At 39.0% G+C, this 25663-nt stretch overlaps 3 protein-coding genes and 1 non-coding gene across 4 annotated transcripts; 3 read left to right on the top strand and 1 right to left on the bottom strand.

Annotated features, from left to right (window-relative positions):
* The first annotated feature begins 5637 nt into the window (after positions 1 to 5637).
* Positions 5638 to 9056, top strand: LOC122784509 (alpha-1,6-mannosyl-glycoprotein 2-beta-N-acetylglucosaminyltransferase). The gene is made up of 2 exons (XM_044049810.1): positions 5638 to 5774; positions 5892 to 9056. Exon 2 carries the CDS (start codon positions 6145 to 6147, stop codon positions 7405 to 7407), a length of 1263 nt encoding a protein of 420 aa, XP_043905745.1. The 5' UTR covers positions 5638 to 5774; positions 5892 to 6144; the 3' UTR covers positions 7408 to 9056.
* A 1774-nt stretch (positions 9057 to 10830) lies between these two features.
* brox (BRO1 domain and CAAX motif containing) lies at positions 10831 to 21815 on the top strand. Its single transcript, XM_044049194.1, has 13 exons — positions 10831 to 10922; positions 11390 to 11509; positions 12209 to 12315; positions 13540 to 13636; positions 14137 to 14232; positions 14364 to 14436; positions 15319 to 15424; positions 16026 to 16115; positions 16675 to 16760; positions 17511 to 17592; positions 17738 to 17888; positions 19073 to 19232; positions 19339 to 21815. Exons 2-13 carry the CDS (start codon positions 11409 to 11411, stop codon positions 19420 to 19422), a joined length of 1233 nt encoding a protein of 410 aa, XP_043905129.1. The 5' UTR covers positions 10831 to 10922; positions 11390 to 11408; the 3' UTR covers positions 19423 to 21815.
* A 788-nt stretch (positions 21816 to 22603) lies between these two features.
* LOC122784101 (protein FAM177A1) lies at positions 22604 to 25039 on the top strand. The gene is made up of 5 exons (XM_044049195.1): positions 22604 to 23100; positions 23280 to 23435; positions 24187 to 24241; positions 24343 to 24437; positions 24831 to 25039. The coding sequence occupies exons 1-5, from the start codon at positions 23077 to 23079 to the stop codon at positions 25017 to 25019; spliced, it is 519 nt and encodes a 172-aa protein (XP_043905130.1). The 5' UTR covers positions 22604 to 23076; the 3' UTR covers positions 25020 to 25039.
* Positions 25040 to 25279: 240 nt separating this feature from the next.
* trnas-gcu lies at positions 25280 to 25361 on the bottom strand. The gene has a single exon. It is a non-coding gene; the product is annotated as a tRNA-Ser (tRNA).
* Positions 25362 to 25663: the final 302 nt, after the last annotated feature.

Below are 25663 nucleotides of genomic sequence, written 5' to 3'. Positions count from 1 at the left end.
TTTCATGTAAGTTATGTAGTTTGAATCTGCTTTGGAAAAATCGGATGGCATGTGTTTTTTAGCTTTTTCAGACTGACAAAAACATCAAGCAAGATACAATCTGGATGTGCTTAAAAATCTGATTTGGGCTGCAGTCTAAACAAGGCCTTGAAACTGTCTTAATGTTTTAAAGATACATTTTACTCATGACCGTATCCACAGGATTTTAACTCTTAAAGGCAAAGTAAATCCACAACCTGGTCTGCTGTTTGCAAGACTTTGTGTATTTTTTTTTGTCGTTGTTTTATTTTTATCTTGTTCCTCCAGTGCACACGGGAATATTTTAGTACTGGGTTTCAAAAATATCCTCAAGTGGCGAATACATCATGACATCATGACATTTTTATCTTCTTTGTAATGCCCGTTCAGGTTGTGCAAGATGTGGGAAAATTGCCATGTTTCCTTCAGCTACGAGAGAAGGAAATCTTTGTTCTTCCAATAAAATAACAACAACAACAACAACAATAATAATAATAATAATAATAATAATTATGCACATTACTATGTGAACATGGAGCCTGAGGAGGGTAAGCAGTTGGCTCCACACATGCTTGGATTTGATGTGCGCACACAGACTAGGATTACATAATCCAAAAATGATTTCCTCACATATGTCCTGCTGTTTCTTTATTTTAGTCATTCTCAACTTTATTTCCTTATTCCTTGTGTAACAATTAAGGATGTGCGTGTAACTATGAGGGAAAAATAGAGTCATTCTTGGGCTGTGCGTGAAATAAGCTGTGACTAATAACGCAGCTATGACTGCACATTTGATGTAATCTGTAGAACTTCTGATTTTTAAGTTGCCTGTAAGAAGGAGCAACGGTCACCGTTCTCAGTCCAGATGTTGGGACGATGCAGCAGAGGAACGCTGTTTGTACTTACGATTGTTGTTTACATACAGTTGCGATATATATTGCATTTAGCCATGAGTTTAAGAAGTCCTCAAATGCAACAGTGTGTCGAAAGAGAGCTTTTTCAGCTGTTTCATATGAAAGTCAAGTACATTGTAAACAGATTCCGTCTAAATCTGAGCTGCCCACAGCTGCAAATGTGACGATGGTGAACCATAATGTGTTCAAGGGTTTCGCTGATTTATATATTTGTTTGGACTCCGTCAGTATAACAGTCCCAACCTCCCATACACACAGTATATACCTGTAAATAAAATATTATATATATATATCGATGGACATATATCACATAAAATATGTATGTGTTGGTATAAAAACAGGAAAAAATAATAAAAAAAGAGTCTCATACCAGATTAGTCATATTGTCTGCTCTGCTGTTTTCCGAATGTGAAGGAAATGTAACTTCTTGGCTGCAGCAGTAGTATGAAGAAAGCAAAAGCAACACAAATACTAACACTAAGTTGGATTTGTTTGGCAGATACACAATATTTATAGACAAAATTATAGATATAATTGGCCTTTTCTAACAGGAAACTGAAGTTTGTGTTACTTTGTGAAACGCTCACACTACTGCACCAAAGTCCATTAAGAAAACTGGAGATTTTATCTCGTTTTCAATCCACTGCTGCCTCAGTCAGTAAGTTTAAATGTGTTATTTTGTGACTGTGTGAAATCCTTTGTTCTAATTGACATTAAATGTCTAAGTGAGGCAGCAGTAGACCCCAAATTATTGTGTGTGAAATGAGCAGTTCACAAACTGTGTCCAGAATATTTTAATAAATTATTATTGTAGACTATTATGTGAGCCTCCTGGGTCTCTATTAGCAGCATTGTTCTCAGTTATTGTGAGCATCCCTGTCTCAGTGATGGCAATGCTGACATTATATCAGTACCTCATACAACCCCACTCAAAAAAACCCAACTTAAACTAAAACATCCTAGAACACAACACACATACTAGAACACAACACACAGAGCTCACCTGCTACTCTGTAGTTTCACTGTGCAAACACATGATGTTGCTGTTGGCAACAAACACACCATAGACCACAGCAAAACATCTGATTAAAAGTGTATTTGTTGGAGTGAAATCTGATATTTAAATCAAATCTAATCGGTAACTTATGAGCATGAAACTTTGTTGCACAGGAAGGAGATGGAGGAAAATATATGAATCAGCCATTGCTATTGTTTGTGCCTTTGAACTCTTTGAACTCTTTGATGTTCCTAGTATAAATGCTAGTATAACTCTGCTGTGCTTTGTTTAGACTAATCCAATCACCAGTGCAAATCAATGAGAAATATCAGTTTAATAATCCCATTTTGATGAGAATAATCACTCATTCATGCAATTCCCCAAATACACTGTAAACACACCTTTTTTTTGGTCGACTTCTGCTGTAAAATGTGTTCACATAAAGGAATATTTTTAATAATTAATTTTAATGACTAAAAACAATTTAATCACCGTATATATGTGTGTACACAGCACTTCAACAAGATACCTTGTATTACATTAGGTCTTTTATGGTGACACAAAACTCAAAATCAAAGAAAAGTCTTGATAAAGTGCTGTGTGGTTGACTGCTGTCACCCAGTGGTTACAATGACAACCTGCAACTAACCCTGATTCATGTACTTCATATGGTCTAATATAGACTTAAGCAGGCATAGATTTTATTAGGTGACCCTTCTGTCATGTTTTTATAATTTGTTTTGCCTTGTGTCCCTAGGCAGCATTTTGTGTGAGAACTAGCACGCCTGTTTTAAGCAGGTTCTTGGTGCAGGGGGGCCAGCAGGGGGCGCACTCTGCCCAGACAGTGCTGAGTGTATGTCAGTACCTCATACAACTGCACTTTAAAAGCACCTGATCTGGAACTTTTAATGGTGACGAATATCACTGAATGACAAAGTGGAGATCATTTTCAGCGTAATAAATGACTTTGATTTGTCAGATAATTACAGAAATTGATTAATCTGTGTATCAGGATGTATAATAATATGACTGAAAAGAAGAATCAACCATTATGAGTTCCCATTAATAAAAAACAAACAAAACTTTTGTTTGTTGAAAACTTGAGTTTTTATGTTTCTTTATTCAGTGATTCCCAAACTATGGGTCAGGGCCCCAGATAGAATCGCGTCTCTCTGCATGGACACCTCATCTTGGGGTTTGGGGACTAAAAGAAACACATGCAGTAGATATTGTCAGTTTTGACCTTAAATGCCTTGTAATAATCTGTCTTTATTATATGTCAACAAATAGCTCAGGTATTCTTACACACCACAGTGTCCTATTTAATATTAGACCTCGAGAACTTGATACCACATGCAGTATTCCAGTTTTTACTGCCTGTTAAAAAAAGTCACCCACTACCTAGGGTGCTTTTCAGGAATAATACTCTTTGTCCTTTTGTTGTATGCTTGGGCAGGATCTCTAATAATAGAAATGGTTCCATTTAAACCTGTCAAACCTGAACTGGTAACACCAGAGAGTGGGTGGGTTGTTTGTCATCAGACCAGAGTTCCTGTTGCTGTGGATATAATCCAGGATTAGTGATGGAAGTCCACTCCTTTACTTAAAGGTACCATGTGTAAAATGTAACAACATCTGATGAAGTTGCATGCTGCAGCTGAATCACCCTCAACCTTCCCTTACTAATATGAAGCATCAAAAGTGAAAAGATGGTTAGTTTGTCCATTGTCGGCTACCGTAAAAACATCCCGGCCTCTGTAGTGCTGACACGGCTCCTGACATAAATATAAAAGGGTCACTCTGGGATAATGAAAAACAACAATTCATACAATCGAGTGACTGTACCTTTCTTAAACGTAAGTATAATTATTCTACGTTTAAATTCTGTCAAATGAAAACCATTTCACTAAAATGTTACACACTTACCTTTAAAAACCAATAACAATAACAACAATCCCTTCAAACAACACTTGGGTAGAATATAAATAGGATATAAAAGTGTTTCTTAATATGTTTTTTGCCTACTTTATTTTATTGATTTAAGGTCAAGTGTGTGGAATTTAAGGGCATCTGTCAACAGAATTTGAATACAACATAAATAGTATGTTTTTATGAATTTATTATCACTTGAAAACTAAACTCTAAAAGGCTGCCATGTTTGTTTGCTGAAGGTATTCACTTGGTTGCAATGTGCTTCTTCGCCCCATAAATCCTACACACTGGGCCTTTAAAGGTGATACATGCACAACAGAGACCTTCAGTGTTTAGAATGGTAACTGTAATTGAGAACACTGTAGGAGAGTCGTCGCCAGATTATTCAGATTATACCTATACCTGACATGTCACAGTGTTTACATACTGTATATACAATCCACCCACCCACACACAGAACCAAACCTATTTGGTAAATATCCAAGTGACAACAACAGACAATTTGTTTTGTGAATATACACAACCTGTATAACATGTTTCTTCAATCTGTAAAGACACTACATGGTCATGTTATGTATATTAATATAACATATTTCTTACATATATCACCTTTAATGGTTTGACTTTATCTCGGCAAATGTGGATTTTCATCTCATGACTTAATTCCCGTTTAATATCTCTCATGACCAGATGACGAACACGTGGATTGATCTGGATTCACTTCCTTTTAGATTTGACATCTGCACATGCATTATAACACCTGCCATGAAACTCATCATTTTCTTTTTCTAACTTCCACTTGCTGGATTTTACTTGCTACCATCTGTTAGTTAGTAGTCAGTCAGTTGTTCCTGTCCAGACTTTTGTTTTTCAATCTCTTGCGTCACTGCTTCATAGCCCACCTCCACAATTACAGCACTTGAATGTTATATTTGATCCATGCTTTCCACATGCAGGATCTCAACACATCTTAAACTCTCCCTCTCACACACACACTCATCATAATATTAAAGTAAATACACTATTCTATCTGTCATGTTACGCTATGCTGAAGGTAAAGTGTTATTACTGCGTTTTTGGCCATTTTAATGCTGCGGATTTGTGCAGCGGGTTTACATATAAAGTCAATGCAAAGACGCGAGTAGACGCTCAATCGTTTGCATTTTTGCACCTTTGCTTTGGTGAAAACGTCGCCTTGTACGATGACGCGAAATCCAATCCAGTGGATCCAGTGGTTCAAAATGGAAGAAAAAGCACCTGTGTGTTCACTCCCAGTGCTCTATGACCCTAGATGTTTTATCTACAGAGGAGCCTTTATTACTTTTTTTTATTACACTTTAGTGCTTTGGATAAATGCAAATACACACACAAATGGCGCGGTACAATGCACACATTTGTGTTCGGTGAGAGCGCAGCATAAATTTGAAGCATTATTTTCAAAAAACATGAAAAATATTGCGATAATATCCTTCATTGCAATCATGCCTACTGTTAACTTATCACACGGACGTAAATGCCTGTGTGTTATGTCTCTCGCTCTTATTCTATGTTATTTAGATTTTATATATGGGGGGGCTCAGTATGTTAGATTCTTTCATGGGGATCAACTTTTCTAGCAACGCCCCTGCCGTGACTTACATACTATGAAAAGACGCGCTGTTTATTGACGTAAAAACACAGTTTTTCCTCGTGTAATGTCTTTCTATACGAGTTTCCCCTCCCGTTCCCAGTGCAGTGCTGTGTTTACGTTTCCTTCTCATGTTACACAACTGACTCGCTGAGCAGGAACTCACTCTCTCCCTCTAGTTGGTTAAAAGTGTACACGTCAGCGTTCATAAGTTTCACCCAGCGTGTTTCACAGTCCCGTCGTCCTCTTCCTGGTGTGTTGACACATTAGCCGACACCTAGTTCGGGTGAGTCAAACTAAGCTAAGTGACTTTTTTTCAAAAGCCGTTTTTTCGCGTCACACTTGCGCGCGGTTGACACCGACTCCGTTCGCTTTGTTCTGCCGTTTTCTCCCCACATCACAGGTGCTGGAGGCGGCTGCTGCCTGGCAGATGACACGGTCTACAGGCGGGGAAACAGAGGAAGAAGAGCCGTCACGGGGATAAATCTTCGTCGTTACTTTTGAGACGCGGGTCACGTGACGCGGAGCTGCTCCTTTGACGGCTCTTTGATCATCGGCGCGAGAGGACACGATGTTGCTTAAAGGTCTGCGACGACGTTACGCGCGATAAGGCGAAGGAAAAGCCGCCAAGTACTTCTGTTCCCGAGTCTGGTCGTATGTTCTCACACAAAATGAGGTTCAGGCTGATCAAGAGGAATCTAATCGGGCTGCTGGTTGTTTCCTGTGTAGTTTTGACTCTCCTGTTTTCAACACGTGCTTTACTACTTTCCGACAATGACAGCGTTAACAGCAGAGACGTGGATGAGGGGGGTCAGGCATTGCACCAGAAGTTAAACTTTGCCTCGCTGCCAGAGTTGAGTTTGTCCGTTTATAATGCAAATTTCAGGCAGAATGTGCTCAATGCAGACAGGTTTCCAGAGGAGCCTCAGTTGGTGTTAATCGTGCAGGTCCACAACAGGCCTGAATACCTCAAGTTGCTCATCAAGTCCCTGCAGAATGCTGCTGAGGTCCACAGTGTCCTTCTGATCTTCAGCCATGACTATTTTTCAGAGGAAATAAATAACATAGTGCAAGAGATAACATTCTGCAAGGTACTGCAAATCTATTACCCCTTCAGCATTCAGCTGTATCCCACTGAGTTTCCGGGACAGGATCCACGAGACTGCCCTCGGGACATCTCTAAGGAGAATGCTCTGAAAACAAGATGCCTTAATGCAGAACAACCGGACGCCTATGGGCATTACAGGGAAGCCTTCATCACTCAACCCAAACACCACTGGTGGTGGAAACTGCACTTTATGTGGGAGCGAGTGCAAGTCATGCAGGGATACAGCGGCTTTGTAATCTTCCTCGAGGAGGACAACTACATCCTCCCGGACTTTTTCCATTTCTACAAGTCAATGATAGAGTTCAGGAAGAACAACTGCCCGGAGTGTGACATGCTGGCTTTGGGCAACCACAACGGCATAACTGATTTTACCAAATTGTCCAATAAGGTATTGACCACTGGGTGGATGTCCACTAAACACAACATAGGCATGGCCATCTCCAGGGAGGTATACTATAAACTGATGGGCTGCTGCAATGAGTTCTGCACCTATGACGACTACAACTGGGACTGGACTCTGCAGCATCTTTCTGGCACCTGCATCCCAAAGCCACTCAAAGTCCTCGCAGCACAGGGTTCCAGGGTCCTTCACACTGGAGACTGTGGTCTTCACCAGAAGGATAATTGCAGGCCGGAGTGGGCTTTTCAGAAAGTTGTGGAAGGGCTTATAATAATCAAGGACAGCCTCTATCCTCAATCCCTTGTCCTGAGTGGTGCAGAACCAGTTGAGCACAAAGCACACGTGTTGAACGGAGGATGGGGAGACGTTCGAGACCATAGTCTGTGCATTAGCTACTCCCAACGACTTTGAAATCACAAGAAGTATTCGTTGTTGTCACGTGCCATCAAATGCAGCGTCTCAGGATTTTACAGGCAGAAGTGGGCCGTCCTTTTGTCAATGAGATCCAGATCAAGTCCAAGCATGTTACATGTTTCCAAACACGGAGTTCACCTTGACATAAAATGTTTGGTGCACAGTTGCCAAAGATCTTCCTCGTCGCTTTGTTGTCTGTAACACGCTCATGCTCAGTCATGCATGCTGTTTAATTTCAGTTCACAATGTTCCTTTATCTTGTGGTGTCTCAGACCGCAAAACAGCAGGTAGGTTAGATTTAAAGGGAAGGAGGAGTCAACCCATATAACAAGAGTACATGTACATGTACATGTACACTTGATTATATTTGCAGGTTTATGTCTTGAAAAGCCTTTTTATAGATCTTTCACTGAGTTTTTACATGTGCTTTTCATGGTACAATTCTATAATTCACAGCCATAGCAACAGTAACAGAAAAAAAACATTTATTTATGTACATTTAAGTGTAATCAAAATGTATATGACAATCTTTAATTCAATGGGAAGCTCAGGTTAACAGAGCAGACACTGTCTTTGATTTAGAGTTTGTTGTTAATTTCTAAAGCCAGATGTCCCATTTTCCTAAGGTGACACCACTTCATCAGTTTCCTACTACTCGCTGTATTGATTCCTATACACAACAGCAAGGTCTTGATATTGATCTTGTGTTTGTTTTTCTCGATTGTCAGTTCATATTTGCTGAGAGAAGTGACCTTTTGGAGTCCTGGTCAAGTCAGTAAACACTGCTAGATGACTTAGCAATGTTAACATCCAAATTGAAAAGGGAAAAAAAGAAAGAAAAAAAATACATTGGGGTTTTGTGAAAGGAAACACAGATGTTTCCTTTTCTGGCATGCAGAAGTTAAAAATATCCCATCACAATTGAACTTCCATATTTTACAGTTTAAAAGAATGAGAAATGTTTAAAAAAAAATTGCATATGAGCTGACCAAAAGTGCCTTTTCCTAGTTCCTGTTTTCCAATGCCTGTTAAAGAGATGTTTGAAAGTGCACTGATGACTTAGTACTTACATGTGACTGCTTTGACAATGCAGGGGGATCAACTTCTTTTTTTCTCTAAACATGATTTTATTCACAAGATGTCGAGGGGGGGAATAATGTAAATAATTTCACACAGAAAAAAATGCAGTTAGGAGAAATGATTGCCTCACTGTGGCATCTTGGTTGTACAGATGACAGTACCCCCTGAAAAAGTGCCTTAACCTGACATTAGTGCATCTCTTTTGAGATTCAATGGATATTATATATATTAATGTGATTTATAGAAGATTAATTATCTTCTAATTTATGTTGACAAGCACAATGCATTTTTAAAAGAACATGGAAGAGATGACCAAATACACAGAAATATATATATGTGTATATACACATATATAGTATTTTTGTTTGTGTGAGTGTGTTTTGTCTGTATGTGGGATGTTTGACAGTTCCTTTGGTAGGTGAGGTGTATGAGTCCAATTTTTTTTTTTTTTTGTCATTTTTACTTCCTTTGTTCCTTTGTTCTTTCTGACATCACTTGAAGTAGGTGTTTGTTTTTGTCGTCACATAATGTCTGCCAAATGGGGAAATAAAAAGACGGTGAATGTTTGTCTTGTCATTGCTTTACTTTTTAAACCAAATGTTGCTTTAAAACTCTGTCCCCTCTTCTCAAAACTGCTTTATCTCCAGCAGCACATCACATACTGAAAACCCTGATGTGATGAACTCTAACCATTAGAAGAGCTCATGTACTGTATGTTTTGGCTTCATACTGCATTTAAATGTATATTCCAATGCTTTTAAGTGCAGCATTTGCAACACAAATATGACCTATTTAGTATGTATTATTTTTACCTTTGCAGGTACAATAAGACACACAATAAAACAATAAAATAAAATTTTTATTTTAAGTCACATGAGACCTATTTTATAGTCTTTTACAGGTGATTATCCAAAATTCTGCTGTTTGTCATCTGATGGGGACAAAACACTGAGAGCCTATCACTTCTGTTCTGGCCTCTTTACACTGGCTCCCTGTCTTTATAAGAATTCATTTTAAGATCATATTACTTACTTTTAAATGTCTCAATGGCCTGGCACCTGTGTACCTGACTCTCTTGAAGCCACACACTCCGGGCAGGGCTCTGAGGTCAACTGATCAGCTGCTTTTACACATGCCTAGCCATGGCATAAAAGAGTGGAACAGCCTTTCCTTTACATGGGAGAGCTGCCCAGATGCTTGAGCAACAAAAAAAAAAACTTCAGCTGGCTTTTAACACTAGTTAGGTAAGACAACTTGTAATTTACTTTCATGATTTCATCGTCTCACTCTCATAAACTCCTGCTGTCTCCATCCTCTAACTCCTCTCTTTTTTTCTCTCCTAATCCTTTGTCCCCAACCTCTTATCTGTCCCCCATCTTTTCTTGGGCCACTTTTACCTTTGAGGTTTCTGTGGAGGCTCAGTTTGTTCAGGGTTGCCTATTTTATTGTTCTATTGTTTTGTGTTTTATTGTTTTTGATTTGTTATTGTGCTGGTTCATGTTCGCCTCTCTCTTGTTGGCTTCAATTTAACATACTTGTATTGTTTTTTTCTTGTTGTTTGTGTTTTATTGTTGTTTTGTTTTGTTATGTTGCCTGTTGGTTCATGTTCCCCTCTGTCTTGTTGGCTGTAGTTTAACATACTGTGTTGTTTAATTGTTGATTTGTTGCCTCTGTCTTTCATCTCTGCATGTTACTCTGCTCTTTTTTTCCTCTCCCCTTTTTGTCCCCCACCTCTCCTCCATCCCCTATTTTCCTCTCACCACAACCAGCCAATCTGCACATCTTTGACTCTGGTCCCATCAGAGGTTTTTTTCCTCTCCACTGTTGTCGAGTATTTGCTCATTGTTTGAACTTTTGGGCTTCTTTCTTTATTAGGCAAGACACCTTATAATATTTGATTAGCCTAGTTGGTCTGTTAAGCCCTTTGTGGCATGTGTTAAGAAAAGTGCTGTATAAATATTATTATTTATTAGGATAGAGGATAATTCAAGTCCTTATCGTCAATTCTACAGTACAGTATATGTTGTGCCCTTGGCCACAACACACCATGATATGGTGTATAAAAAATATGATAACGAACAAACTGGGTATCCATAAATGTCCCTGTGGAAACGCAACACAACAACTATGAAAACATCACCTTGTAATTACATATTAATTTCAGTGAATCACTCAAGGAAATGACAATAATATTGTACATAAATAAAACATTCCATGCGTATAAGTCAGAGACAGATTTGAAACATCTGAACCATGAAACAAAAGAAAGATGATCGAAGATCTAAGGTATTTTCCTGGCAAACGTCATGTGACCGAAGCGCGCCCGTTCATTGGTTAACATCTGCTCCGTGTTTATTTCCGGAAGTAAGTTATCAGTGTCAGACTTCACGTCGAGATTGTTAAACCTCACATCTTCAACACCGTAACGACAGGTAGAAGTCATTGATATACCATATTCATATTATTTCGGTGCGTTTGTTTTGCTGTTTGACTAATAAGTCAGTCGTGTCATCAATTCAGCGAGTCGTGTTTACGTGATGTACATGTAGCTCGTATTAGCCGCTAGCTGCTGCTTTCTGTAGCCTGCGTAACGGGCTTTTCGTCAATAAATACTTATTTAAAACAACATTAACGGCAGTCCAATGTAGCGCCAGAGGCTTGTTTTCAATATTTCGGTGACTTTATCTTGTTAACGGTTTAACACGGCCGCCACCCAGTTGTAGCCACCTTATCGTAAAATAGCTGTTAGCAAAGATGATACATTAGCTAGCTAGTTTATGATGCCCACTTAATATATATTAGCTTTTCAGAGGGACGCCTGTTTCACTGTAGCTATTGTGTGTTGTTAACACCAGGAATATTGCTGTGTGTGTGTGTGTGTGTGTTTCACTCTCTGTAGGTGTGTCCTTATCGACAGGATGGCACATTGGTTTCACAGAAACCCACTGAAGGCAACTGCGCCTGTGTCTTTTAATTTGTATGGCGTGGCAGGGAGCCCCGCTGCCAATAAGATATGCAAGTAAGTCTTATCATCTCTCAGTACACGGTGGTCACAACAGATTAGTTTGTGAAAGTGTGGGTGGCAAGCAAACAAACAATAAACCCCCAACATATACATCTGATTTTTCTTTCTTTCTCCAAAACTGATTCTAACCACATTTGGAGGGGATTATAATGAAACTCAAATAAGACTCCTACAGATGCATCTCAGTCTGACTTTCTGGCTCCCTGAAGCAGGTGAAGAAGAGCAGAGACACATCGGAGGCTCTTTGCATTTACACTGCTCTTCAGTGTTGTCACAATCCATATCTGACCACCTTCCAAAATGGTTTGGCAGATGTGAAATCATCCAGGAAATGGTCAGGCATTATCCAATTGCAATCTCATCAGAGAAAAGGCATTTTAATGCCGGATGTTAAGGGGGCCAGGGTGGCAGCTCAGAACGAATATCAGATAGTATTTATGTCACATGACGACTTTTAAATGGGTGGCCGAAGTGCCAGACAATATTAATTATGTGTGGTCAGCCAAATGACAAACCAAAAGGTCATCATAAAATGCCACTGGGACCCATCTAAAAGGCCACCCTTGTGTCCCAGGACACATTACATTGAAGACATAGCAACATAACTCAGAGTGACAAATTAAACATTCAAAACATGAGATGTGAAAATAACATTTGAACATCGGGTGATGATTCTTTATCTGACACATTCAGTGACCTGAGGACAACCAGAGCGAGACTGCTGGAGATGTTCACTGATGTCACCTGCAACGCTGAGATCATGAAAAACGCCACAGATGCTTACTTCTCCCTCTTACAAGGTACATTTACACTCATTCCCCTGAATCTATTATCCTCCACCTGTCTTGCATAACACCAGCGATTCCCCAAGGACATTTAATCAGCATCTGAGCTATTCTGTGCACTCAAGTGTGCAGTCCCATGTTATTTATGTTATCACACCATGTTTCATGTTAGCTATAGTAATAATAATAAAAAAACAAAACCAAATTAGTGAAAAACAAGTTCAATAAATGTAAGTTGTTGTTGTGAAGTTCATTTGTATATATATATATATATATATTTTTACAATTAAATGTATTTTCCATTTATGCCACATGTTAACGCTGAAAAAATGATTTGACTCATAAATTATAGAAAGTGAATCCTGGAAATGTTAGAGTAAGATTGTTTAAGTTTGGCCTCTGTATTATCAGGATAACAGTCAAACCATTATGCACATATATGCTAGAAACATATTAGGTTTACACTTGACATTTATTCCTTTAGAAAATGTGTCAAAAACAAGCTTTTATTTTATGTGCAGTTATCCATTTGTCATGCATAATGTAAATATACTTAAACCTAAGCATATATGAGGTGCTGACCTCACAGAGGTGCAGTGTTTGTACATGTTTTGTTAATATTCCGTACAGATATCAGTAATAAGTATAATTTAGTTTGTTCTATAACAATCTCTAAGGCAACGTTCACTTTATGCTTTAATTTCTTCTGCCTTTGTCAAAGTAGTAAGCTAAGTAAGATAATGTCTACCATGTTCCATGTCAACCTTTGGACACACACTTGTGAAAAAAAAAACCATTGTCCCTGTGTGTGTATTCGATTTAGGGTGTGCTTGGTTGCGTCCTAGTTGTGTGTGGTATAGCAATAATCGCAAATATTACCAAAGCCTGTGAAATTTCTGCAGTCAGTCACCAGAACTTTGTTCTAATAATTGCGATCCACAAGTGGTGAAGCTGAAATTTCAAGAAATGTTTGTAAAGTGATCTAAAAGGCTTACTTTACTACACGATGGAACGGTGTGTGTATTGCATTGCCTCAACAATGAATAAGCAGAATATGTTTTGGACTGACACTTTTGAAACAAAGAAATTAAACACAGTTTGATAACAGTAAATCGTGTTTCTCTTTGCTTATCTTCTGACATTGCATTGATTTTATTTATTTAATTTTGCTTTACACCTAACCAGCTGCTTGTCTTTTTTTCTTTTTCTTTTTTTAATCTTCAATTTAACTCATGTAAGGCTTCATCTCATCCTTGGATGGAACTACACAGGAGAACAAACTCAGGTTCATCCAGAACTTCAAGTGGACTGACACCTTACAAGGAAACACACCAAGGTAGATAGATAAAAACCAGTACATCCAGTCCCATAGTTGCTGAAAGGACCCATCACTTGAAGATCATTTTATGTACTGAAATGACAGCGTGAGCTATAGCACTGCTCTAAACAAAGTATCTCTGTACTGTGGGTGAAGAATAACAAAAGAAAATCAAAATAACAATAAAGGAACAGTTGTCATGATATGTACTAAAGCACTTCATCAACTGTTAACAAAAAAAACACTCAAATCAAATTAGATACCTGTGTGATTATATTTGACTCATGTTGAATTTATCAAAACTGTGTAAATTGATGATATTATACTGAGGGTGTTTTCAGATTTTACACACATAAGGCCTTAAAAATATTAGAGACACCTCTAGAGACTGTGCTTCAGCACAAAACTATGAGTAACTTTTGACCTTCTAAAATGTGTTATTTAATTAAAGCAATTTATTTATTTTGATACTGAATGTTTCAGTCTATAATTCATTTTTCTCACTGTTCTCCTCCCAGTGCCCAGCAGGACGCAGTCTTTGAACTCATCTCCATGGCCTTCAATGTAGCCATGTGGTACACAAAGTTTGCCTCTAGACTAGCAGGCAAAGAAAAGTATGTGGCGGTTTTGTTTATATTGTAAACTTCATTTATATTAAATGAGTTGTATTTGAATTAATCCATAAAGTGTCCCTTTTGATTTGTCCCTATTTCATACATTTGTCATATTTACATCTGTTCAACAGCATAACAGAGCCTGAAGCAAAAGATGTTCACCGGAGCCTGAAGGCTGCTGCTGGAATATTCAAAACCCTCAAGGTGAGCCCCAGTAGAAAAATAACAATTACTCATCTTCACACTAAATTATTGTAGAGCTGTGGGACAAAGTGAGGTATTCTTGCTTTTTTCTGTTATGTATGATCTGTACACATCAGTAGTGTATATTTGGCTGCTGCAGAATTCAAATGACACACTCACTACAGGCAATTAATAGTGTCCAATTAACCCCTGCATGTTTTTTGGAAATGTGGGAGGAAATTGGAGAATCCTTCTTGCTGTCAGGCAACAGTGCAATCTCCGTGCACCAATGTGTGGCCCCTCACTCACTTTCTGTTTTATAAAATAGATTTTCAGTGCTTACCTATGCTGAAATAGCAACCTGTACCCCGGAAGGGATGTGTTTATGAATCTGCTTTGTTGAACAGCCGAGTCACCTCCTGCTTCCAAGAGGTGTGACCAACAGTTAAAATGCCTCTGTACGCAATTAAATAGACCTGCAACTACTTAGACCAGATCCAGATGATTTATGCAGAGCGACGTTGTGTCAACAAACGTGTTTGTTGTAGTTTACTAGGAGTGATGAACTCTTCTCTGATTGGTCAAAGTCTCCCATCACAGGTCAGATTTTCTGAATGCTGGAAACGGCCCACAGAAGGTCAAGAAATCCACTTCTTCCTCACATGATTTGATGATGAACGCAACAGTCACATTTAGCCGTTTTGCAATTAAGTAGTTTAATGAAAAAAAACCTGAAACAAGAGCACCTCATTTTCTTCTACTGTAGCTCACATTCCTCAGACAGACAGACACGTCCTCAAAAACACAAAACATATGCTAATTGTTGCACTTTTAGTAACAAATTGATAACTTCAAAAACAAAGAAGAACAAAACATTTTTTTTCTGGAATATTTCAAAAACAGGATACACACATCCCCCGTCTCATCACCCCAGCTGAAAAGGGCAGAGACCTGGAGCCCAGAGTCATCGACGCGTACATCATCCAGTGCCAAGCAGAAGCACAAGAAGGTAGAGAACCCACTGTCCTCAAGAAGAGGACATTTCTTTATCAAAGTCTGTGTGTGAACAGTAGCAGAGCTGAAACCAGGACAGAATGTCCCCTTGATGTTCTCTGTCAGTGTGCCATTCAGAAACATACCTGCTAAACCTTTAGGGGAATCAATACATATAATACATGTACCTGAAATAATAAGATGAAACAGTGCCAGCAGTTGCTTATGTGACTGAATATAAATCATAATCTGTGACCATATTCATGAAGTTATTCATAGTATAGGCCTTTTGTCAAAGCAGACAGTTTGGCGGGTCTCAGTCAAAGAAGGTGTAAGAGGACGTTGTTGTTTGAATTCACATTTACCTCAGTGAAAGAAACTTGCCAAGTAAGGCAACAGTAGACCAGCAGCTTCTACTTACCTGCAAGCTAAAAAAAAGAAGCTTGTTTTCTCAATGGGCTTTGGTGAGTGAGAGTAAACAGTTTACAAATCTCTGTTTCAAATGATAAACACATTCCTGGGTTAACAAAGACCTCAATCGCTTTCATGTTATGCTCCATGTGTACAAATGAAGTGTCTTTCAATTATTTACCGTCTCATCTCTTTTTTTTTTACAGTGACAATTGCCAGAGCTATTGAACTGAAGCACAACGCCACAATTGTTGCAGCGCTGGCTTATGAAACGGCAAACTTTTATCAAAAAGCTGGTCAGTATTTGTAGAACTTTCTAGCAGGCAAAGCTATCATTCTATTCATCTGTTTATTGTTGTAATTGGTATCAAAGCACTGTTGCCTTTAAAGTGCATTGTCAAAGCCTTTTTTGTTATATATTAACCTTCGTGCGTGCCTTTGTATCTGTCTATCATCAGAACCTGTACAACGTGTCGGTTTTACAACCTAACTAACTTCTAACTAACTGTCTACTAACTGACTGGTCTAACTGCTGTTTAACTGCTGTCTAGCTACCGCTAACTGTGTGTGTGTGTGGAATAAACCTTCAGAAAGACAGTCGAGTTGTACCCGCCGTACTTGTTCTGGTTACCCTTTCCAGAAGGGAGTATTGAGCTGAATGGATCAGCCAGTAAAAATCTGGACAGTACTTTTTGGACATGTGGTTCAGAAAACCATTCTATTGCCATTTTTTTTTTTAAACATCTTTGTTTGATTTTAGTTTATATGTAAAACATGAAATGCATATCTGGTCAAACAGTGCTGTGTGTTAGTGTTTTATAACGGGTTATTAAAGTTGAGTGTTTCTGTTTGCAGATCACACACTGAACACGTTGGACCCAGAGTACAGCAGCAAGTGGAGGAAGTATCTTCAACTGAAGCAGCTCTTTTACATGGCTTATGTGAGTTCCTGTTTATTTGCATGCACGTCACAAACCTACGTTGGGGGATTTAAGACCATACTAAAAGCTCTTTTTATGTCTGGATTTCCCTCATATGTAAGTTCTGTCCCTGAACAATAAATCTCCAGCTGGACGATGACAAAGAACTAGTTTTAAGGCCAGTTATTTTTAACGTCTACAGTTATTTACTTGATTTGAAGCCTGTGTTCTGTTTTGTTGTTGTTGCTGGCTGCCGTTAACTCTTTCAAAACATATGTCTCAGGAGCCCAATGAATCCTGGGATATAAAAAAACAGTCAAAGCTGAGTAGAGTCACATCATGACACATTTGACATCCCAAATTTAGAAGCTGATCAGACGGAAGTCCACTCTCGGTGACACCGTTGCCACCAACAAACATTAGTATCCATATTTACCACTAAAAATCATCAGGAAAAGGGTGTAAAGGAGGAGCTGTTTACCACAGGTTATTCACTCCACTAGGAGCCTGCCATAATTTCCATTGAGAGTGCATCTGATCTGTTTGTATTGTTTTTTTAAGAGGGTGTGATGCTGTAATGAGTCTCACTCTGTGGTGGGCGTGACAAGATGGTTTAACCACGTTATTGCAATAACCATGGCAGCCGTATTTCAAATCCACCCTCAAAAAGAGACAGCCCTTGAGTTGATGCACAGCTAATACGCAGTCCAAAAACAAAGAGTGCGATTGTATTTATATAAATGAACTTTACTGAACATATGTGCTTTACAGGCTTACTGCTATCATGGGCAGACACTGCTGGCAAGTGACAAGTGTGGTGAGGCTATAAGATCTCTCCAGGAAGCTGAAAGGTGTAAGTATGTGTGGAACTGTTCCTCTGTGTACATTATGTTTCTTGTGTGCCAGTATTTCTAAGACATTCTAGTTCATCTTGCTTGCCTGTCTGCCTCAACAGCCAACATTTCTCAGTGTATCAACAAGGACATGTTTCTGTTTAGGTTACTCCCGTGCTGAGGCTTTGTGTAAAGAGTATCGACAGACCAAAGGCCCAGGCTCCACAGCCAAACCATCGGAGCAGCTGTTCTTCCTCAAACTCGGCGGCCTCATTAAAAACACACTGGAGAAGTGCGAGAGGGAAAATGGATTCATGTGAGTTTTTAATGGAAACCTTCGTCAAGTGTTATCCAAAGCGTTTATATTTTACACTGTTCAGATAAGGTGATTTCATAGACAACATGTTAGGCCCACATGCAGTTATGAAGCCAATGTGCCCACGTCTCCCCCTGGTGGCTGGCTGCAGTACAGGTTGCAGTAAATGTTGGATCAAATGGAAAAAGTACATGAAGAATATATTTTTTCCAAAAAATGCTTAATTTGTACTTGTCCTTATCCTACTGATGCACTTGTTAGTGTTTTATAGTGTATTATTTCATTGCTTGCACTTATGTCTGACATATTTTGGCTTCAGTTTCATACATTCTGAGGAAGGTGAAAGGTATAAAGGTGAATCCACCTTTATACACAGTTTATGGGTGTAGTGACTAACATGTCTAACATGTCTGACCACTTAACAATACATCAAGCTTGTGTGGCATCACTCTCCGCTTAAACAACAATACATGCTACTTGCTAATATACAGCACATTTGCGTAGGTGAAATCTTAGCTAGCTAGATGTAGCATATAGAGCTTCGGGTGCCATGTGGCTCGGTTTCTATAAACCACCATCGTAGCAGCCTAAGATGTGGCAAAATTGATTGTGACCGGTGCAACCTGATTCAACCCAGTATGTATCACAAAACTGGGAAGGATACTGCAGGTCTGGAATCATTTCCTCAATTAGCTTCACTTCATTTTACTCTGAATTGTTACTGAAAGCTCACAAAATCCAGGAGGGATACAAATGTCTACCGGCTATAGATAGCATTGTTGTCACTGGAAGGTTAAGTGTTGTGTTAGCGTAACGTTAACATTAGCACCGGCCAGTGTAATGTCGATAACTGCTGCGTTTATTGTGCTGTGCAGACTAGTTCTTGGTAAATGTAGTCCATGAACTAAGCATGAAATTTGTTTCTTGCTGGTTCTCATCACTCCGTTTGCTCACTGTGAGCACGTTTCATAGCAGTGATTCATCTCCGCACAACAGCTATCCACCATTTTCCCTTTTATGATGGAAACAGCAGGTCAAAGAGACAAGTTGTGGAGCATATTGTATGATTTATGTGTTGTCTAATATACAGTATATAGTCAAGGTGAATAGTAAAGTTTGTGTGACATCAGCTTCAACAACTCTATTGGACATTGTAAATTGTAAATCTGGACATATTTCCTCAGATACTTCCATAAGGTGCCAGCCGAGGCACCCGTGCTGGAGTTAAAGGCGAGTTACGGCCTGGCTGAGCCAATCCCGTTTGAGCTGCCCCCTCTCACAGAGCAGTGCACCCCTGAGGTATATGCCACCTTTGACCTGACCAAGGGAGCCAAGAATGACAAGGTGTGGTGACAACACACACACGCATCCAACAGAAGCAAAAAGAAGTCACACTGAATGTTCTGAGGATTGTTGTTTCACTCTTGTGTCGTTGATGCTCTAACTCCAGGCTAAACCCAAGGAGCAGGAGGTGAAACCAATGAAGGAGCCAGATCTGAAGCCTCAGAAGGACACGGGCTGCGTCGTCTCCTAAACCTTCCACAGACGTCACTTCCTGCCCTCTTGCCTCATCACCATTGATCGTAAAGAGGGCATCCATATTTCCTTCAGCGTACACCTCCATAGGAAAATGTATTTTTAAATTAATCCACGGTGTTTCACATTTACGCTAAGACACTTTGCATTGTATTTGCAAACAACAGACATTATCATTGCATTTAAGCCAGCGCCAGTTATGCATCATTTCTATGACATTTAACACGTGCAGCATGAAGTAGTCCTGAAAAACAGTGGCAGGACATTCCGGGTTAAGTTAGGCTACATGTCAACTGAAATGTTTACTTTAGATTTGGTCTTGATCGTGAATAAGCCTTATAGGAAGTGTAGTTTTATTAATGGTGCCTTTGGCTGCAGGGTAAACCTGTATCTTTTTTTTTTTCTTCAGTCCCATGAGATGATTTTAAAAGACAAAGATCTGCCTATTGAACTTAAAAAGCCACATTTGGAATGAAAACGGAGAAACATCTTCAAATAAAACTATCTGCAAAGAGTAAATAAGGATTGACTTTCACACAATCTAAACAAATACTTTCCACATGAGATTCATTCCGTGACAAAATGGACAAGATGTGCATGTGTTATTGCTGGAGCAAGTTTGTTATAGCTGTAGCAGTTTACAATCACAATATTTAATTTAGATCACATGACATATGTACAGTAGTTTTTTTGTTTTTTTCATTCATTAGGTGACATAGCTGTTTTTCTACTTTGACTTTTCATTATTGAATAATGTTGAATCATTCTTTCATATGAGAGTAGCCAGTCGGGGATTTCATCTCTGGTAGGTCTCGCCTAATTTCTATTGTTATGTAATGATTGTTTCGTTGACAACGTGAAAAACACTTAACAGCAGTAAGCGGTTCTATTTATCTTGAGTCATATGTTTGTGGTGATGTTGATTTTCATTATGTATTTCATTAAGTAAATACATCAAAGTCACTGATGTATACGACGCTCACCCCTTCTAAAACAATGTATGTGCATGCACTTAAGTGCATTTACTGTGTTACCCTTTTCCTTAAAGGTCTAATATGCAATATTGCTGTCTTTTAGTTGAGCACACGTTAGTCTCAAACAAAAGCCAGTTGTCAACAAAGACATCTTCATGTATGCATCACGTTATGTACGAGTCCAGTAGGAGAAGTAATCTCCAAGTAATTTTGGAGCCTTTTGTTGTTTGTAGATTTCTCCCTCGCTGTAATTCCAGACCAAAATTACACCTGTTCATTACTCTTTCTTTGAAGCCTTTACAGCAAAAGAACAAGCTTTCTTCGGAAGTGAATCCAGAGATTCGCCTTCATCCTGGACACTTTGACCTCCTTTTTTGCCATCTCACTTTCACATATTTGTGCTATGCGTGTTTACTGTCGGGGTCATATTTATACGTCACATACAGGACGTGAACTCTGAGCTTTTAAAAAGCAGGTCGTGAATATGATAGAGGGAGTATTCAACTTGGCGCGTCTTGTAAACATCTCGAACAACCTCACTTGAATGCAGTGTGTTTATATACCAGGTCTAGTGTTCCTGATGGGCCCTCAGAGGCTCCAATAACAGCACACAAAGGAGTGGGACGTCACTCTCTGCTCAAGACATTGCGTGGGGTTATATTCGACCCACACAGTGGTTTCCATGGTGGCTCCACCCGTGTTAGGTGCCCGCATGTGAGATCCATGTCACAAAAACTAAAATATAGGGCCTGCATAACTTGCCCACTTAGTACCCACTAAGTACCCAGGTAGCCTTATACTAAGTGGTTATGGGCCTGATATTGTCAGCTTGCCTGAACCTAACACTTATGGGGACCACATGGACATTCTGGCTGAATATTCTGTATTCACAAACTTAATGTGTTTGTGTACTTGTATTTGAATGTTGCATATTGGACCTTAAAATGCAAAGGTTAGGCTAGCACTAGTGTATATTTACGTCAACCAGTCAACATAATGGTAATGGAAGAGCACCTAAAATTGTTTTTTGTGCAGCTACAACGCTGCTCTCCCACTCAATATGGCCGTAGAAGACCAAGCATAATTACCAATTGCTGGGAAAATGTATAAACTGTAATATACAGCTCACATGTACTATTTCATGTCCCTACGTGTATATAAGCTTGCATATTTTATCCAGTTGTGCAGGTATTTCCGTTGGTTAAGACACTTTTCTGATTTGTTTGTGACAGATGGAGAGTGAATGTAATTGAGAAGCATTACTCCGACAGGCGCTAGCTCTGAATGTTTATTAAAATGGCGTGTCCAAATGATCATAACAATGTAACACACTCCTGTAGTTCTGTATTCACTCTCTCATGGTGTCTCTCATGTATAATGTATTTCAAATGGTATTAAATCATTCATTTAAACTCTATTTTTCTGTGTTGGGTTACCGTTGTAGGTTAAGTTTTTAACGTAGTGCAGATTGGGAATACAAGATGCTTAATTATCTCTGTTACATGTCAGTGAGCCATCAAAAATGATTCTGAAATTGTTATTTTATAGTTCCAGTGTGTAAGAATTAGTGACCTAACGGCGAGACTGCAGCAAACCGAGGACTGGTCCACTCACCCCTCCCTTTCCCAAGCGCACCAGGGAACCACAGTGGCCTTCACGTACCGGACAGGTTTTAAACACTCTTCAAAGTCTCTCCACTCTATCACTTACTGCTGTATAATCCTTTTTCTGTGTTGGTTTATGCATCAGATGTATGTGGGAGGAGCTGTTCTTAATTTGCAAAGTAAGCTGCTACTTCAGATGTTTAGTCAATTCATTAAATCTTCATTAAATTTTATGCATGTTATAACAGCCTGACAATTGGTGCTCAGTGACAGAATAAAGAACACTTTAACACATATTTTTCACCTACAGCATTACACTGACAATATCTTTAACACACATATGTGCTATTATATATTATAGCTTATTAAAGTTTTGTGGAACAGTTTGTTATCTCAGCTTGTGTTTGGACACAGATTTGTGACAGGGAGAGCTGTGATGTTGATTATATGATTGCTGAAGTGTGCGTGTGTGTGCATGCGCAAAATCAATACTGTGATGCAATCCCAGTAGTTTGGAACTTTGGCAGTTGGTCTACAATAAAATCAACACACCCTGTAAATAGTAGACAATAGAACGGTACACATGTACATACTGTGTTTAGCTCCTGTGGTATTAATTATTTAATGTCCTTTGATGTGAATAAGCATTTTCAAAGCCTGATATTTTCCTTTTGATTTAACACGTTTTTTTATGTCACTGCCCTCATGTTTACCCAACTATGAGTACAATATACACAGTCATTAGATGCGGTTTTAAAGTGTGTGTAACATTCATTAATAATTCACTTGACAATAAGCCTTCACATTCTACACTGTGTTACAAGTCCAGCCCCCTTTTAGTCCGAGAATGAAACTGATTCCATGACAGTGGCAGCTCTTGAACCGCCCGCCTGTGACAAGGTTTGCACTGCTGTGTCTGGAGTCTCAGGTTTCACCACTAATCCTGTATCCTGTAGTTGTTTTTCCCTCCACATAGCTGAGTCAGCATGGATGGACATACCGTGCAACTTTTGACATGAAGCAAAAGAATCTTCACTGTCGCACTGGAGCACCAAACGATTAAGTGTTTGAAGAATGGACAGCAGCCACCAGGAGGAAGTAAGTGTTACAACAATGAAGGAAGAGAAACAGACATGTCAGCTCAGGTTGTGTTTAGTAACACTCAGCAGCTGTTTGTGAGTCTGATGTATTCTAACACATGAATAGTTTTTGAAATGACAACATGCTCGAAAAAGATTAATGGGGCTGAAATAACATTTTTATGTCAAATCTGTCAGGTAACATGCAACCAGGAACCAGAGTTCACCGGACCTGCGTCGTCCAAAGAGAAGAAGATCATCTACTTCTCCAGCGGTGAAACCATGGAGGAGGACAGTGAGGAAGAAGAGGAGGAGTCCTTAAGCACGGCCCCTTTCAGGGAAACCGCAGAGAAGGTGAGAGACTGTTCAAGTACTTCCACACGTATGCATTTTCATTTTAAAATGATGTTTAGAAGCCAAGACAAACTACATCAGAGGTGTCAAACTTGTGGCCCATGGGCCATGTGTGGCCCACCACTTGATATCATGTTCTAATGAAAACATGGCCTGTGACCTCTTCCTTTAAACACTACACATGTGGCTGAGACAAGTGACAGAATAACACATAATACATTTGTTAGCTGTATAATTATTATTACATTAATAATAGACAATTTATTATTTGCTTACATGTTATTTATATTATTTTAGATTTATTTCTGTCTGTTTTTGACATACATTCATTCATTCTAGTCTACCACTTTATCCTCCACATGAGCGGGTGCCAATCCCAGCTGACACGGGGTGAAAGGCAGGGTATATTTTTGGGTACATATATGTTTTTATTGTGAAGTAAACTTCATTCCATATGAAAAGCAACACTTTTATTTTGAAATCTGTGAAATATTATCATGTGTGTCTCGATTTGTTTGTACACTGAGCATGTGTGTGCTTCCTGTAAACAGGAAGTAGACTTTCTGCTTGCAGTTAGCACCAGAAAATACTATATACAAGAAAAAGTTAAAGTTTCTGTTTTTGGAGAGAAAATAAAGTGAAACTTAGCGCCGACAACTACTACACTTCCTGTATTTGTGTCCAACTTTGAGCTTACAGTATATGAGCCTGTAGCAGCAGTTGCATCATGTCTTTGTTTTTTCTTTGTCAGACTAGGATCTCATTCAGAAAGCTGGCCTTTCTCGTTGGGAGGATTTCACTGCTGAGTATGTAATATGACAAATGCACTCAATGATCTATAAATAAACACTGGGGCTAAACTGTATAAGAATCTCATTGAGTTTTCATCTTTTGTGTCCAAAATTAGCTTGTGATTTCCTTGGAGAGAGACTTGCTGGTGCACTTGGACTGAATGCTGCCAAATACCAGTACGCTGTAGATCAATATCAGCGTGATCACAAGGTAAAGTAGATGCTGGAAAACAAGTGCACTGTCAAATAATAAATATAATACTATATCATCAAATGTCAGTCTCTGTAAGTCCAGTGCGTAACATTTAGGAGGGTTTATGGCAGATATTGTATAGGCATGTTTGTAAAAGTGTACAATAGCTTTAAGATAGAGAGGTTTTACACGGATATGTTGCCAGTTGGGCTGTTTCTACAACAGCCCAAACAGACAAACCAGTCAGAGCATGAGCTTACTATGCAAATGAAAATCCTTTTGCAAAGGCAATAGTAGCTCTACCACTTTTCAAGCAGCTTATTTTCATCAGATGTTTCCCATTAAAGTTGATCAGCAAAACAACAGCTAACTCTTAGTATGTATATTTACTTGTTAATTTGTCTCGGTCAGAAACCAAGCAGCAAAACCCCAGGTGGCATCATGGAGGGACGTGGAGAGATGATCCACCTCTCTGCTCGACAGGATCGGAGTCATTATGGAGCTACAGGCGAAGCAAGATGCTCAGACGATAACCACACAAACAGAAAAGATGGATACCACAACGGAAGCTATCAAGCAGACGAGGATTGTTTGAAATAAAACAAGGAGAATGAAGCAAAGACTAAGGTTTTCTGTTATTATTATTATTATTATCATTGTTTTTGTGCAGGCCTTAAACAGAATACTGTGGGGCTGTTTTTATATTAATTACAATATGAATGGTGTAAATCTTTTTGCAACATTGCAAAAATAAAAAAAGAAATGAGTTGTTCTGTATCATGAACGTACAAAGAGCTGTTAATGAAAGTCACTAAAGTCAATAAAGACATCAAAGAAATTATCCAGAAAAAAATAATTTTCGACGAGGATGGGATTCGAACCCACGCGTGCAGAGCACAATGGATTAGCAGTCCATCGCCTTAACCACTCGGCCACCTCGTCTGTGCGCCTGTGCCTATTTAGCGCAATTATGTACGCCGCGCCACGTATTAAGTCCATATTATTCCGTCTATCAGCTGAACTTGATTCAAAACGTACAGCATAACATTATAAGTGTATTATATAAACGCTTACATGCTAACTGGCGTTATTATCTGAGGAACGGGCTTTACTAGCAGACCGTGCTAATATGCTAGTTAGCTACGACAAACGTTGAGAGTGGTTACAACAGTGTTGTCACGCGTGGCATATCAATAATACGTTACAATTAAAGCCACATGGCATACTTTATTAATGTAAGGCAT

Source organism: Solea senegalensis, linkage group LG17 (assembly GCF_019176455.1).
Source record: "Solea senegalensis isolate Sse05_10M linkage group LG17, IFAPA_SoseM_1, whole genome shotgun sequence".
In the NCBI taxonomy this organism is placed as follows: domain Eukaryota; kingdom Metazoa; phylum Chordata; class Actinopteri; order Pleuronectiformes; family Soleidae; genus Solea; species Solea senegalensis.
Note: the sequence above shows the minus strand (reverse complement) of the source record. Positions and strands in the feature narration are given on the sequence as shown.